Source organism: Manis pentadactyla, chromosome X, assembly GCF_030020395.1.
Source record: "Manis pentadactyla isolate mManPen7 chromosome X, mManPen7.hap1, whole genome shotgun sequence".
Lineage (NCBI taxonomy): Eukaryota > Metazoa > Chordata > Mammalia > Pholidota > Manidae > Manis > Manis pentadactyla.
In genome coordinates this window covers 47,173,112-47,187,441 of record NC_080038.1, presented here as the reverse complement: position 1 = coordinate 47,187,441, position 14,330 = coordinate 47,173,112, and the positions used below count along the sequence as shown (strand labels likewise).

The window sequence follows — 14,330 nt, the reverse complement described above, 5'->3', positions numbered from 1 at the left end:
TGCCAGAGTTTTGGGTTTGAGTACCTTTCTCTACCTGGGTTCCCTGCACTGAGGGGAGTGCCCTGCTGATGAAGGCTAGAGGGCATGGGAAACTTATCTGGGCTTAAGCCATACCACTTTAAGTCTCTCTCTCTCTTTTTTTTCCCCCTGCTTCCCTGAGCCCCAGGTAGCAAACACAGGAGTTGGGGCGGGGTGGGGGAGGGTGTTGGTGAAGTGGGGAGGCAGGAGTTTGTGTGCATACGGGAGTATCTGTGGCCCCTTTTCTATAAGTGGATGTGCAGAAGAGGCCAACAGTTTTTCCTTCTCTTTTACTTTCCCCCTCCTCACCCCTTCCATACATATGCATGTGTGTGTGAACACTGGTAGCCTGGTGTAGTGCCAAGAGCCTTGGACCAGAGGTCAGAAGACACGGGTTCTAATCTAGGCTCTACCACTAACTCAGTACGTGATTTCTTCTCTGGGCCTTGCATTCGCCATTAGTAAAATGAGGGCATTGGTGTAAGTTACTCTAGGTTCTTTTCACCTCTCCAGCAGGACCCAGGGCTCTGGGGAAGAGCAGACTGTGTGGGAAGTTTTAGTGGGAAGGGCCTTGGGGAGGGGACGCTCCACAGCTGCCCTCTGGGCAGGACACAGCAAGCTCCAGTTGGCAGGGCAGAGTCTCCCCCACTTTCATTATCTTTCCCTGACTTCCCTCCTCCCCAGATCCTACCATTCTTTGCCACCACAGTCAGCCATCCTAGCACTTTTCCCCCTGGGGCTTCTTCCTGTGCCTCTTCCTGTACCTGGCAGGTGTTTGAGAAAGACCCACAGGAAGCTGTCCAGACCTTTGAGTGATACAGATTCCTGGTCCCTGTTTGTTGCTCTTCCCTACAGTGTTTGTCACAGTCTATCCCCTTTAAACTGAGAGGACAGATGTTAAAGGCCCAAACCTTTACTGCCAGCTGAGCTATCCTGCATGTGTATTGGGTGGTGGGGTCAGCCTTAAATGTCAATTCCTAATGATGACTCCTTTGAATAACATTTTCATTTGTAAACCAGTTTAATTTTCCATATTGGCCTTATGAGGAAGCCAGGGCAAGAGTTCATGTTCCCATCTTACAGATAAGAAAACAGGTTCAGAGAGGTAAAATCCCATAGCTAGTAAGTAGTGGAGCTAGAACACAAACCCAGGTCTTCTGACTCCAGGGCCTATGTGCTTTCCAGTACTTCCAGACTGTGTGTCCTATATCACGTGCCTAGGGGACAAGGGGCTAATATGGGTGCAGGGAGAGTTTGGGTCAAGTGTTTTGGGCCCCAACTCTTTCTTGAAATTCACTGTGATGTAGGGAGGTACTCAAGTTTTGCAGGGCATGTGCCTGGGGCACTGGATGTGGACTTGAGGTGCTGCGAAGGTACAGTTGTGAGTTCTAGGGGGCGAGATGGGGGATAGTGGGTTGGGTAATTGCCAGGTTAAAAGTTCTGGGGTGGCTAGATGTCTGGGAAGGTGTGAATGGGGTGCTGAGCTGCTGTTGGTGCCCTCTGATCTTGCACTGTGCTGGAATAACCCAACTCCCTTTCCCCTCCATACCGGCTCAGGACTGGCAGCCACCCTTTGCTGTAGAAGTGGACAACTTCAGATTTACTCCCCGAATCCAGAGGCTGAATGAACTAGAGGTGAGAAGACTAGTAGGTGGTGGCAGGGTTGGGAGAATGGATACTTGAGCTCTGATCCCACTTCTTCATACCTTCTCTGGCTAAGGTACTTTTACCTAACTATGCCTTCATTCTCTCTTCTGTGAAGTTGCATGGAAGGTATGGAGGAAGCTTTAGAGCTCTGAAAAAAAAAAAGCAGGGGCATTTAGCATCTGTTCTGATAGCTCAAAGGCTGAGGATATCCCTTTCCCACAAAGGTGTGCTACTTTTGAAGCTCCCTGTCAACTAACCTACCCTGCCTGGATCAACAAAAGGGAAATACGGGACTTGGCCAGTTGAATGTGGCCTCATTATCCAATTCATCCACCTAGCCCTGTGCTTCCTACTTTCCTTCTATGGTGCTAGGTGAGGTATATGGGCAGGAATAACAGAAGAATTGGTCTGTGTGGAGGCTGGAATGGTTACAAATTTGGGTAGGTCAGACAGGTAGGTTTTGCTCTCTCCCTTTTGTTTGTAGAGGAAGTCCCTGACCTTTGCATGGAAAAGTGAGGTTTTTCCATTAAGGGCTTGAGAATGCACTGGGGTAAGAGAGTGGGTGCCCTGAAGCCAGTTTCAGGTAAAATACTGGAGTTTCCCCATGGAAGATGTAGGTTAGAAATACGCTACCACCTTTCTCCCTCATTATTATGTATCCACAAGCCTTACTAAATCTCTTAGGGGGGCTATTAGGCCCAAGTGAAGACCCATGACCTATAAGCTCATAGTTCTTCTACCTTGGCACTATTGATGTTTTGGTGCAGATAATAATTTTTTGTTGTGGAGGGCTGTCATGTGCACTGTAGGATGTTCATTAGCACTCCTGGCTTCTACTTGTTAGATGCCAGTAGTGCCCTTTCTCAGTTTTGGCAACCAGAATGTCTCCAGGCATTGCTAAATGTCCCCTGGGGGGTAGTATTGCCCCCCCCCCATTGAGAATCACTGCTCTAGAGTCAGTCTAGGTGCTGTTCTGATCAGGGCAAAAATCATCTCTTATAGGGAGTACAAGATATTTTTAAAGAAATGAATCTTACCAGGTTAGTAGGGCAGGGTGTTGCCTGGCATGGGACGGGCAGGTTTTATAGAGAGGTAGTGCTGGCAGATGACAGGGAGGAGCAGGGACGTGGCCAAAGTTGGAAAGCTAAGGGGTTGAAATGGAGGGAATTAAAGTTTCTGGCCCCTTGGGGTTCTCCCAGCTAAGGAGCCATAGGTCATTTCGTTCTGCTAATATTTAGTTTTGTTTGTCTATGATACAGAAAGAACTCTCCCTATTCCCCCTAATGGGATCTGAGCAAGTTAGTGAATGGTAGTGACTTACCTAGTTCTCCCTAGAACCAGGCCCTCTGGCCAGGGCAAGGTGGTTATAGACTTGGGGCCTTGGGAAGCCCTTCTTGGTTTACTGAGATTTCAGGGAAGTGTGGCACATGCCTTATTCCTAGGATCCTTGGCCTCTGTTGGGTTCTGGGTTGGCCAGGTACCAGTGCTGCTTATCATCTCTTAGTTCTTGAGGCCATTCTGTCTCTACCCTGCACTCTCGCTCTTCAGCCACCATGGAACAAGTTTTTTGGTGCATAAGAAGAGGTGAGTGTGCTCTTTTGGAGCTTGCAATCTCTGAAACATGCCCAGAGCTTGGATACGATTATGGAGTTTGCAGAACACTTTCAGTGTTCCTCTAATTAGTCCACCCTTCTCGGGTAAGTGAACTGGGGAGTTACTTTATTTCCCTTTTATAATCAGAAAACAGGGATCTAAGAGAGTAGGACTGATTTGCTCAAGGCTGTACAGCAAATTAATGACAGAGGGAAAGTTAAAACTTGTTTGACATTCAGATCTCTTGGTACCTGCTGTGTGACTTGAGGAAACAGAGGCTCTCTGTAAACAAGGTGATGGACTCACATATCCCTGTTAGGGAGTATATGTAAAGGTTTGGCTATTGTAACCCAGTCTTCTGTTTTGGGACCCTGGGCTTATCTTACTGACTAGAACATCGTGGAGATGAGAGACAGGTGGGTTAAGCACTGTCTAGAGTTTGGAATCTAGTTCACTGTGAGAGGCCCTGGGTAGTGGGCTGCTGTGTACCCTTTTTCCTCCCCTTAAGATTAGGCCAGAAGTCTGGGGGCAGGTGGAAGGGGAGGTCAGCCTCTTTGAGCAATTTCTTCTCCAGGCCCAGACAAGAGTGAAACTGAACTACTTGGACCAGATTGCCAAATTCTGGGAAATCCAGGGCTCTGCCTTAAAGATTCCCAATGTAGAACGGCGGATCTTGGATCTCTACAGCCTCAGTAAAGTAAGAACAGGTTTTTCTCAAACTCCTCCCCACACCACACCTTAATATCCTTGGTTCACTGGGGGCTCCCATGGTTTGGATATTGGATCTCTAGGCTGCAGTGGAAGGAACACAGCCTGGTAGCACACAAGCTGTCATCAGAACTTCTTGGCATTTCTTGCTGCAATTTGAATCTGAGTGGTGGTGGCAGGAGGAGTGGGTAGCCCCCAGTGAAGTGAGGGTCTGGAGTTGTCTTCATTGCCCTTTCTGCAGGCCTACTCCTTCATGTATATACACACAGCACATTCATGTCCCTTCCTGCTTGTTCCTGCAGATCGTGGTGGAGGAAGGTGGCTATGAAGCCATCTGCAAGGACCGTCGGTGGGCCCGGGTGGCTCAGCGCCTCAACTACCCACCAGGAAAAAACATTGGGTCCCTGCTACGCTCCCACTATGAACGCATCGTTTACCCCTATGAAATGTACCAGTCTGGAGCCAACCTGGTGGTAAGGATGCCAGGCTGGGGTGGAAAGAGGCCTCCCTGTCCCAGGTGCATATTTTCATACTTACTCTGAATGGAATTGGTTCAGGGGACTGGAGACTTGGGAGCTAGACTCTTCTCTTTTCTAGTGGTGCTTGCTCTCTTCCCATACTGCCCAGGGTCAAAGGTCCTGGAGTTAACTGCAGGGCCAGCCCACTGTCCGTTATGTGACAAGGTTTTAACTGATAGAAGAATTCAGAGGAAGGAGAGATCTTGTTGGTTGGTGAGAGCTGGGAAGAAATGGAGTCTGATTTAGTTGGGGAGACAGTTGGAAGGAGAAAGGGCATAAGCAAAGACATGAGAAGAATTCCCAAAGTGTGTGCTGGTGTCATTGGTAAAGCCCAGTTGAGCAGGGCCTATTGGTGCGGGTCAGGTGGGTGCGACCTTTAGTTGCCGTTGGGTGAAGATAGAGGAAGTCCTTGCTGTTGGAGGCTCGATCCCCATGTCCTGACTCTTACCTCTTACCTGTCCTTAGCAGTGCAACACACGTCCATTTGATAATGAGGAGAAGGACAAGGAATACAAACCCCACAGCATCCCCCTTCGACAATCTGTGCAGCCTTCCAAGTTCAACAGCTATGGCCGGCGGGCCAAGAGACTGCAGCCTGATGTAAGTCCTTTTCTTCTTCTGAGAGCTTTGGGGTTGAAAAGAGTCCTTTCCCTCCCTCTTGTCAAGCCTGTGTGCCCTATTCAGTCTCATTTTTCTGAGTTCTTCTGAGCCAGGAGTATGCCTCTCTCTGGCTTTACTCTTGCTCTTTCTTCCTCTCTCAGCTGAGCTTCTGAGCTGAGTCTTGATCTGTTCATAAACAGTATCTTTTCTACATGTGCTCTTGCCTGCCTTGTTTCTTTCCTGACTTACTCAGCTCATAGGGGTAGAACTCTTTTTTTCTCCTTACACCTGTATCCTAGCTTCAGGCAGAAGCTTCTGTGCCAGGCATTCTTCTGGGCACTGGGGATACAACAGAGAACAAGATAGACACTGTCTGTGGGCTCACCAAAGCATTTAATTTAGCAGGTCACGTTAGCCACTGCCATTTACTGGTAGTGCCATATGTTGTTAGATTTCTTTATGTTATCCCTAAACCCCCTTGTAACTGTAAGGTAGGAGATAATATTCTCATTTTATAGTTGGGAAAATTGAAATTTCATCTTAACTCCTTTCAAAGAAAGGGCAGAGGAGGGAGCTCACTTACCCTCAGTCTCCAAAAAGCAGCTCTGAATTCTTGCCCTGGCCTGCCTATGCATCAGCTCCTGGCATGAGCTCAGGTGATACATAGTCTTTTAGGATGGGGCAATCTGCCTTAGATAGCAGTCTTGATTTGTTTCCTTTTTTACTCCTAGCCGGAACCCACGGAGGAAGACATTGAAAAGAATCCGGAGCTAAAGAAGTTACAGATCTATGGGGCAGGCCCCAAGATGATGGGCCTGGGCCTTATGGCCAAGGATAAGACTCTGCGGAAGAAAGGTGAGGCCTGACAGTCTAGGGCATTGTGAAAGATGGCCTCACCTGGGGAGAGGAGGCAGGGCCCTCACTGTTCAAGACCTATACTTTGGAGCCACTCTTTTCTCTCCCAGATAAGGAAGGGCCCGAGTGTCCCCCGACTGTAGTGGTAAAGGAGGAGCCAGGTGGGGACATGAAGGTGGAGTCAGCCTCACCTAAGACCTTCCTGGAGGGCAAGGAGGAGCTGAGTCACAGCCCAGAGCCCTGCACCAAGATGACCATGAGGCTGCGGAGGAACCACAGCAGTGCCCAGTTTGTAAGGACCCAGCCCTGACTTATTAATGCTCCGCTTCTTGTCCCTTCAGCAAGCATTTCCCCAGCATGGCACTGGACCGGGTTGCATTAAGCAGAAAAGGGCCTGGTGGACCTTGCTCTCAGGTAGTAGCTCACTTCATTGGGGAACAAGACCAACTTACATGGAAACAAAGAACAAGAAAGGGTGATCAAGTGCTGCCAACAGGAATTGCTGGAGGGGTCAGAGGAGACTCCCTCTTCATTGCTTCAGGATAAAGGCTAGGCTCCTCATTATCGTGCATGATCCAGTCCTTGTTGACCTCTAGCCTCATTCCCCAGCACTACCCATCTCACTCCTCTGCTATAGCCACACTGAACTGACTATTTATAGGTATATTCGTTTGTTCCCGGAGATAAACCATGCTCTTCCTTTCCCCCATCTTTGCACATGCTGCGTCTTCTGCCTGGAAGTATTTTCCCCTGTGCTCTGGCCCATTGCTGAACTTCAGTTTGCCTTCAGGTTTCAGTCAGTTTCAAGTGTCACCTTTTCAGTGAAGTCCTTCCTCAAGGCTATCCCTCCTTATCTTCAGCTGGTTTGAGTGCTTCCTTCTCTAGGCTCCCACAGTACCCTTTATGGGCTGCTGCTGGCAGTTTCCACACCACTCTTTAATTTTTATGAACACATGTCTCCAGAGTACTGTATGCCTTTAGAAGGCAGATGCCATTCTTACTCATCACTGTACTGCTGAGTCCAGCATAGTGTTGGACATATAAGTGTTCACTGTTTACTGAATGAATAAAACTGGGGGATTCAAGGTTGAATGATAATGACTACTCTCACAGATCTGCCAGTTTATTTGGGGAGATGGTATGTGCATGCAGGTAAACTCCAGACCTGGCATGACTAGCCTCTACAGGGCCATGAATGATCCTGCCAGTAAGTGCTGCAGGTTCATAATGTAGAGCTCTGGATGAGGATACTGTCCAGAGGACTCTGATGTTTGAAGGCTAGATAGGGCTTAGGTTGATGAGTTGTTGCCTCTCTCCCTTGGCAGATTGAGTCATATGTATGCCGGATGTGTTCACGTGGAGATGAGGACGACAAGCTCCTGCTATGTGATGGCTGTGATGACAACTACCACATTTTCTGCCTGCTGCCTCCTCTGCCTGAGATTCCCAAGGGTGTCTGGCGGTGCCCAAAGTGTGTCATGGCGGTAAGGCCTTCCCAGTCCCAGTTAATGTCTACCTCATAGAGTATCCTTGTCTTCCTTCATCTGGCCTAATTGAAAGCAGCCTCCTAGCTTAGCCACAGTCTTGTTTTGGATCCCTGGGATAGGGCTAGGCTGGGTGGAGCTCTGGGAGAAAGGAGGAGGAGACTCAGTCTTTGCTTATGTTTCTCTGGGAGTTCCAGTCTGCCTTGGGAGGTGAGAATCATGACTAGACAGACTGTACGTGATGATGTGTAATCAAATGCTAAATTGTGTGTTAGAAACTGAGGTGTAGAATTTCAGAGAGGAAAATGACTATGGTAGCAATCAGGGAAGGGTCAGGAATGAGATCTGGAGGATAGGAATATGAAGAAGAAATTGTTCTGTTGATTTCTAAGTTCTGTTGATTTCTAGTCTGGTGTATTTTCTTCTCATCTTTTTGTTGTTTCACTTGTATAGCTATGCTTAACAAGGTTGGGATCTTACTGTATATTTCATTTATTACTTTATGTTAATTTTCTGTATTAAATTTACTTGTGGGTATGATTTTTTTTCCTTAATAGGGGGTCCATCATATGGATATAATAATTATTGTTTTCTTTCTGTTGTGATCATTAGATTGATTTGCAGTGATGTAGACTAACAAGAAGAGGTGGGTAGGCATTCTTGATGGGGGGTGGAGGAATGCAGGAGCAAGGGTATATGGAGAGAATGTAGCTAGTGCAAGAGGAGCAGTAAGAATTGCAGCTGAAGCAGCAGAGAGGGTTAAGAGGCCTGGGAAGTCGGCCTGGTCTGCTTCATAAGCTTCCTGCCTTCACCTGAATTCTGAGAAGTCATCTACATTTCTCTCTGGGTTTCTAGAGAGCAGACGTTGATAGTCTCTTGTCCTTTTCTTAGGGACTCACTTCTGGTCGTAGAGATCAGGTGTGCATGTGCACACACACAGATGAGGAAAGAGACCAAGGCAGTGCATAATGGCCTTGGTAGTGGTGGAGATTCCCTTGGGGGAGGAGTTTGGATACCCACAGTATCATAGATGACAAACACCATCAAGTGCTACTTGACCCTCTTTTCTAAGTGGTGTGGGCCAATGGATAGGTGAACATTTATATTGCAGGCACGAGTAGAGGGTGTGTCTGACTCTAGAGTACATACAGCTCTCATCTGAAACCATGAATGTAGGTACAAAGTGAGGTAGAGCCATGTACTGTCTCCTGAGATACTAAAGAACATCAGTAGTATCAGATTTGACACTGCTGAAGCTCACTGCTTTGTTTCCCATCCTCTGAGCTACTAGGATATTCAGTGCCATTTTCCCAGACCAGTAGTTCCAGTCTAGGCATAAAAAAGCTTCCCTGAGCACCCTATGTAAACACACATTTTCAAAGTTTAGAGCAAAACTGATGGTGGGAGAACATAGGATAGCATATTTAAGTCAGAGCCCATTGTTCAGATAGTAAAGTCCTCTAGGAAGAGAAGAACAAAAGTGTGTGGTACAGTGCATTGTGGGAAGTGAAAAGACTAATTAAGCTGAACTGGTAGGAGAAAAAGGTGCAGCTATAAAGTAAGGCCTGCCTGCCTTGAGTACAGACCTAGGGCTGTTCTCCCTCCTGCTCCTATCTCATATTCCAGTTCTGCGTTCGAAGATTCTTTACCTCTGTGCCTCTTCTTTGGTGACGTGTTCTCCTTTGGGTTTCAGGAGTGTAAGCGCCCCCCTGAAGCCTTTGGCTTTGAGCAGGCTACCCGGGAATACACTCTACAGAGCTTTGGCGAGATGGCTGACTCCTTTAAAGCTGATTACTTCAACATGCCCGTGCATGTAGGTGATGGAGGGCTGGGGTAGTGTCGGGGCTAAGTCATAGGTGTTGGTACCTAATGGTCTTAGCTCTCCTAGGTCAGTGGGGCCAGGATATGATGGGCCATGGTCATCTGCGACCCTTGTTCCCCAGATGGTGCCCACAGAACTCGTGGAGAAGGAGTTCTGGCGGCTGGTGAATAGCATTGAGGAAGATGTGACTGTTGAGTATGGGGCTGACATCCATTCCAAAGAATTTGGCAGTGGTTTCCCTGTCAGCGACAGTAAGCGGCACCTAACCCCCGAGGAGGAGGTGAGTGGATGATTGATGGTTATATGTCAGCTGTGTGAGCTCATCAGGCAAGTCATTCAGTGTCTGAAAGAGTTGGTATCTCTGTTGGATGGGGGTAACCTTATGTGGTTGTGAGACTAAGATGAGGTAGTACATGTAAGAACACAGCTTAGTATCTGGCATGGCCTCTCCAGCCATGAGATTGGCTATTTGTAGAATATTTCTCTATCTACCTTACAAATCTGTTATAAAAATTAAATGAAAGGTATATGAATACCTGGCTTATTCATAAGACGTGTTCAGGGACTGGGATTATATGTGCAGGAAAAAATGAGGGTTCAGGTCTGTCTCAAAGGAAGGGTGCATATTGGTCCAGCACAAACTCTCTTAACTTGCAGGTATTTTGGTGGGTGGGTATATCTGTAAATGTCCCTAAAATTGAAGTGAAGTGAAATTTTGTGTGTGTGCATTTGGGGTAGAGGAAGGCAACACCTTATAATATTTCTTAGATGTTTCAAAAAGGGCTGTGACCTCAGCATTCTCTGAGCTAAAGATGTTAGCTCCTTAGCATAACACTCATCCCCTTTCCACAAACACCTGACCTGCCAGGAATATGCTACCAGTGGTTGGAACCTGAATGTGATGCCGGTGTTGGAGCAGTCTGTACTGTGCCACATCAATGCAGATATCTCTGGCATGAAGGTGCCCTGGCTATATGTGGGCATGGTCTTCTCAGCCTTTTGCTGGCATATTGAAGATCACTGGAGTTACTCCATTAACTACCTCCACTGGTGAGTAGGGCCTTGGGGAGCCAGGGAGGCATGCAGGGAGGCTCCCACAGGGCCACGGATGTGACCACTCTGTGTGTCTCCTTTCCACTTGGCCAGGGGTGAGCCGAAGACCTGGTATGGGGTACCCTCACTTGCAGCAGAACATTTGGAAGAGGTGATGAAGAAGCTGACACCTGAGCTCTTTGATAGCCAGCCTGACCTCTTGCACCAACTTGTCACCCTCATGAATCCCAACACCCTAATGTCCCATGGTGTGCCGGTGAGTGCCCAGGAAACAGGGACGAGGGGTAGGAATGATTTAGTGATGTCCTATGTGGTAGTGGTGATGGTGATCATCTGGAATCTACTCCTACCCCCCTATCTCATTCCTGGTCTATCCTGATTGGGCTGTAGGTTTGATGGCTCTAACTGAAACCCAAAATAATAGTAGCTTGATATATAGTGTGATGGTGAGCCCTCTGGACCATGGGTTTGAGGGCAGCACCTTAGGTATGGCTTCTTAATCACATCTACATTCCAGTCAGTGGAAGAGGGGCATAGGGGAAGGACAGAGCAAGACAACTCTCCTTACTTTTAAGGGCACACATCATTTCCATTCATCTCCTGTTAGTCACAATTTAGTGACATGGTCACATATAGCTGCAGGGAAAACTGGAAAATGTGATTCTTATTCTGGATGGTCATGTTCCAGCTGCAAATCAGAGGTCATGTTATGAAAGGTGAGAATGAATATTGGGAGAAAAGTAGTAGTCTCATCCATACTCTCCATATTGTAAACCTTCTTGGAGCAGTGGGTAGCTTTTTTTTACTAAACAGATAAAAACTTCTGTGGTGGTAATTATTTTGCAACTTGTAAGCATCAAATCAGCATTTTCACCTTAAACTTACATGATTATATATGTCATTTATATCTCGGTTAAGCTGAGAGACAAAAGTAACAATTTATTTTTTAAAGGTGCCAGTGTCTTTCAACATTAAAAAAAAAGTTTAACCCAGAGTTCTGGCTTATCCTGTCCTCCTCCTCTATGGATGTCTCTCCCACCCTGTAAAATGTTTTGCTAGGTATACATCCTGGCTTACCATAATGGACTTTATATTCCTGGGAATTTTCTAGCATTGATGAGCATCAGCCAGTTTTCTGGTGTGGCTCTTAAAGCAACCATATCAGTAAGTCCTGTAGGAATAGGAATTAGTGCATCCTCTATCTACCTCTGCTATGAGTCTTATTCTTTGCTACTCCGCTTCCCCACTCCCTTCACTTGGGCGCCCACCCCACCCCCTGCCCCCACCAAGCTTTGGCTACCATTTGGTCTGATGCATGGGACATAGGCAGTCAGTACATACTGCATTAATGTCTCCTTGAGATCCCTGCTCATCTGTACAGTAGGGCTTTGGACTGGATCATTGGTTCTCACCCAGATTTCTTCGTGCCTTCACCTCATTTTCACCTTTTTTTGATACACCATATACCCTATGAGTTAAATTTTTTATTATACATTTTAATGATACTTAACCAAGGATTACAGGATCTGGGGAATTAAAGGAAGTGCATCTTACAACAGTTCAGGCCATCTTCCTCTAGTCCAGGGCTGGGGGTGGGAGATCCATTTTCCTCTCCACCTCGCCACATTTAAGAATTTCTGGACTCAAGATGTGAAGATAATCAAGGGCCCTTTCAGTTCTGCTCTTCATTAGTAGATATTGGGTCTGGCCTTTCCTCAGACTCCTTTCTCCCTGACCCATAGCACAGCATCAGTCCTTGCCCACAACATCAAGGAAAATTGTAAGAGTAGCAGAGGATTCGCATTAAGGATTCAAGACAACTAAGATGCATATATGTAGCTGTTTAATTCTTACCTCTTTTTTAAAACACTTCACCATGGACTTTTAAACTAGTGCTCTTTGCTTTTGCCTCCCCAGTATTTGTCCTCCTTATGGCTCACCAACTTCTTTACCACCCAGACCTCTATCTGCCCCTCCTATAGGTAGTTCTTAGCATCCTCAGTTTCTTTGGACTTAGCAGTATTCCCTCAGTCCAAGGCATCTGATTTTCATTTTCTCATGTTGGCAGGCTGTAGTTTAGCCACCTGCAGCTCCCCCAGAACTGTCTTCAGCCTGCCTCCACCCCTTCCCCTTTGGTGGGAGAAGGCCATTTCTTTTTATAGATACATATAGTTTATTATTTTCATATTAAAGAAACATGCCCCCTTTCTAAAACATGGAAATACTCCTATATCCACCCTGTTTGCTCCACATTTTGTTACATTTCCCTCTGTTGGTTTTCCACATAAATTTTGACATAGCAGTAATCAGTGTATGGATTTTATACACTTTTGGAAGTTCAGTGATTTAGAACAGCGCTGTCAGATTTGGTAGCCACTAAGCACGTGGCTACTGAGCACTTGAAGCATGGCTTGTTACAAGTGAAATGTGCTTGAAGTATAAAACACATGTTGAATTTCAAGACTTAATACAAAACAAAGAATGTAAAATAGCTCACTAATACTTTTGTGTGCCAGTTATACTTTGAGATGGTAATATTGTGGATATGTTAAGTTAAAGAAAATAGATTGAAGTTAATTTCATCTGTACTTTTTTTAATGTGGCTACTAAAGAATTTAAAAGTACTATGTGACTGGCGTATTTCTGTTAGTGCTGGTCTAGAATGATTTTTGTTTCCTTACTGTGAACTATTTACAACCATCTTTTTAAAAAACATAGCTTTATTGAAGTATAATTTATATATAATAATACCCATTTGAAGTGTACAGTTCAGTGAATTAGTAGAATTGTTCTGCCATCACCACAATCCAGTTTTAGAATGTTTCTATCACCCCAAGAAGATACCTCATGCCCTTTTGCAGTCACTCTCCATTCCAACCCCTAATCCCAGGCAACTACTAATTTGTTTTCTGTCTCTAGAGATTTGCCTTTTCTAGATAGTTCATATAAATGAAATAATATGTGGTCTTTTGTATCTGGCTTCTTTGACTTAGCATAATGCTTTCCAGGTTAAACCATGTTGTAGCATGTGTCAGAACTTCATTTTATTCATGGTGGAATAATATCCCATTACATGGATGTACCATATTTTGTTTATCTGTTTGACAGTTGATGGACATTTGGGTGAATTACTGCAGAATGTGAGGAGAGCTTTTTCACTTAATTACATAGGAAACAGTAAAGTGACATTGCCAAAATGAGGGTGTAGACTGAGATGAAGTCAGGAGCATTAAGCTCTGTTTCAGGCTCTGCTACTTGAGGCTTCTCTGGACTGTTTTCACATCTATAAAATTAAGACTGGGACTAGATCATTCAGTGCTTATTGCTAGAACTCCCTCTGTGTGCAAGGCCTCTGGTCAACACTCTGAAGGTAATTAAATGAACCCCTGCTTTTGGGTATGCACAGTTGAGTGGAGAAGCCTTAAGTTGCAGAGGTGAGTAAACAAGTGGAATAAAATGGTAGAGGTAACAGATAGGGTCATTAGGAAGAGGGGCCAGGAAAACATTTGTAGAAGTGGTGACCCTTGAAGAAAGACTAAGAGTTTGCTTGTTAGGGCCATGGCTTTATCACGACCTGGGGATTCAAGGGAGAGGTTGTTGGCAGGGGCATTGAGTGGTCAGATTTGCATTTTTTGGAAGACAATTCTCATGGTTGGTAATTGGGGCCAGGGTAATAATACACACAAGAAATGTTGATGTTGCCTCTAAGTAAGGATAGATTTCAGAAGAAAATGTACTAGAGGTGGGAGCTGATTCCCAACCAGAATAAATGTGAAGATATATTCATGAATGGAAAGATTCAGTTTTGTTAGGATGTTAATTCTTTCCACATTACTCTAGAATCCTAGCAGAGGAATTGTTGGGTTGAAGGGTATAAACATTTTAGTTCTGTTTTCCAGAGAATAGAAGTTTTTGTCCCCTTACCAGCACCATACCTATTTTACTTTGTCTTTATCAGCATTGAATGTTCTTTAAAAAGTTTGTGAGGCTTCTTGGTAAAGATGGTGAATTAAATACACACAGCTACTTCCA

At 45.7% G+C, this 14,330-nt stretch overlaps 1 protein-coding gene across 10 annotated transcripts in view; it reads left to right on the top strand.

The window, feature by feature from the left end:
- The window catches only part of KDM5C (lysine demethylase 5C), a 30,797-nt gene that overhangs the window by 2,873 nt on the left and 13,594 nt on the right, over positions 1 to 14,330 (top strand). For 6 of the 10 annotated variants that reach the window (XR_005031499.2, XM_036919052.2, XM_036919055.2 and 3 more), the window contains exons 2-12: positions 1,576 to 1,653; positions 3,833 to 3,955; positions 4,269 to 4,439; positions 4,950 to 5,084; positions 5,816 to 5,939; positions 6,050 to 6,231; positions 7,265 to 7,423; positions 9,117 to 9,236; positions 9,367 to 9,525; positions 10,114 to 10,295; positions 10,392 to 10,554. Coding sequence is in view for 9 of the 10 variants with exons in the window: in XM_036919052.2 (XP_036774947.2) it covers positions 1,576 to 1,653; positions 3,833 to 3,955; positions 4,269 to 4,439; positions 4,950 to 5,084; positions 5,816 to 5,939; positions 6,050 to 6,231; positions 7,265 to 7,423; positions 9,117 to 9,236; positions 9,367 to 9,525; positions 10,114 to 10,295; positions 10,392 to 10,554 (1,596 nt within the window). In the remaining variant the exon portion in view is untranslated. The remainder of the gene's footprint in view (positions 1 to 1,575; positions 1,654 to 3,832; positions 3,956 to 4,268; positions 4,440 to 4,949; positions 5,085 to 5,815; positions 5,940 to 6,049; positions 6,232 to 7,264; positions 7,424 to 9,116; positions 9,237 to 9,366; positions 9,526 to 10,113; positions 10,296 to 10,391; positions 10,555 to 14,330) is intronic. The other 4 variants (XM_036919056.2, XM_036919053.2, XM_057495948.1 and 1 more) reach the window with 1 other exon arrangement.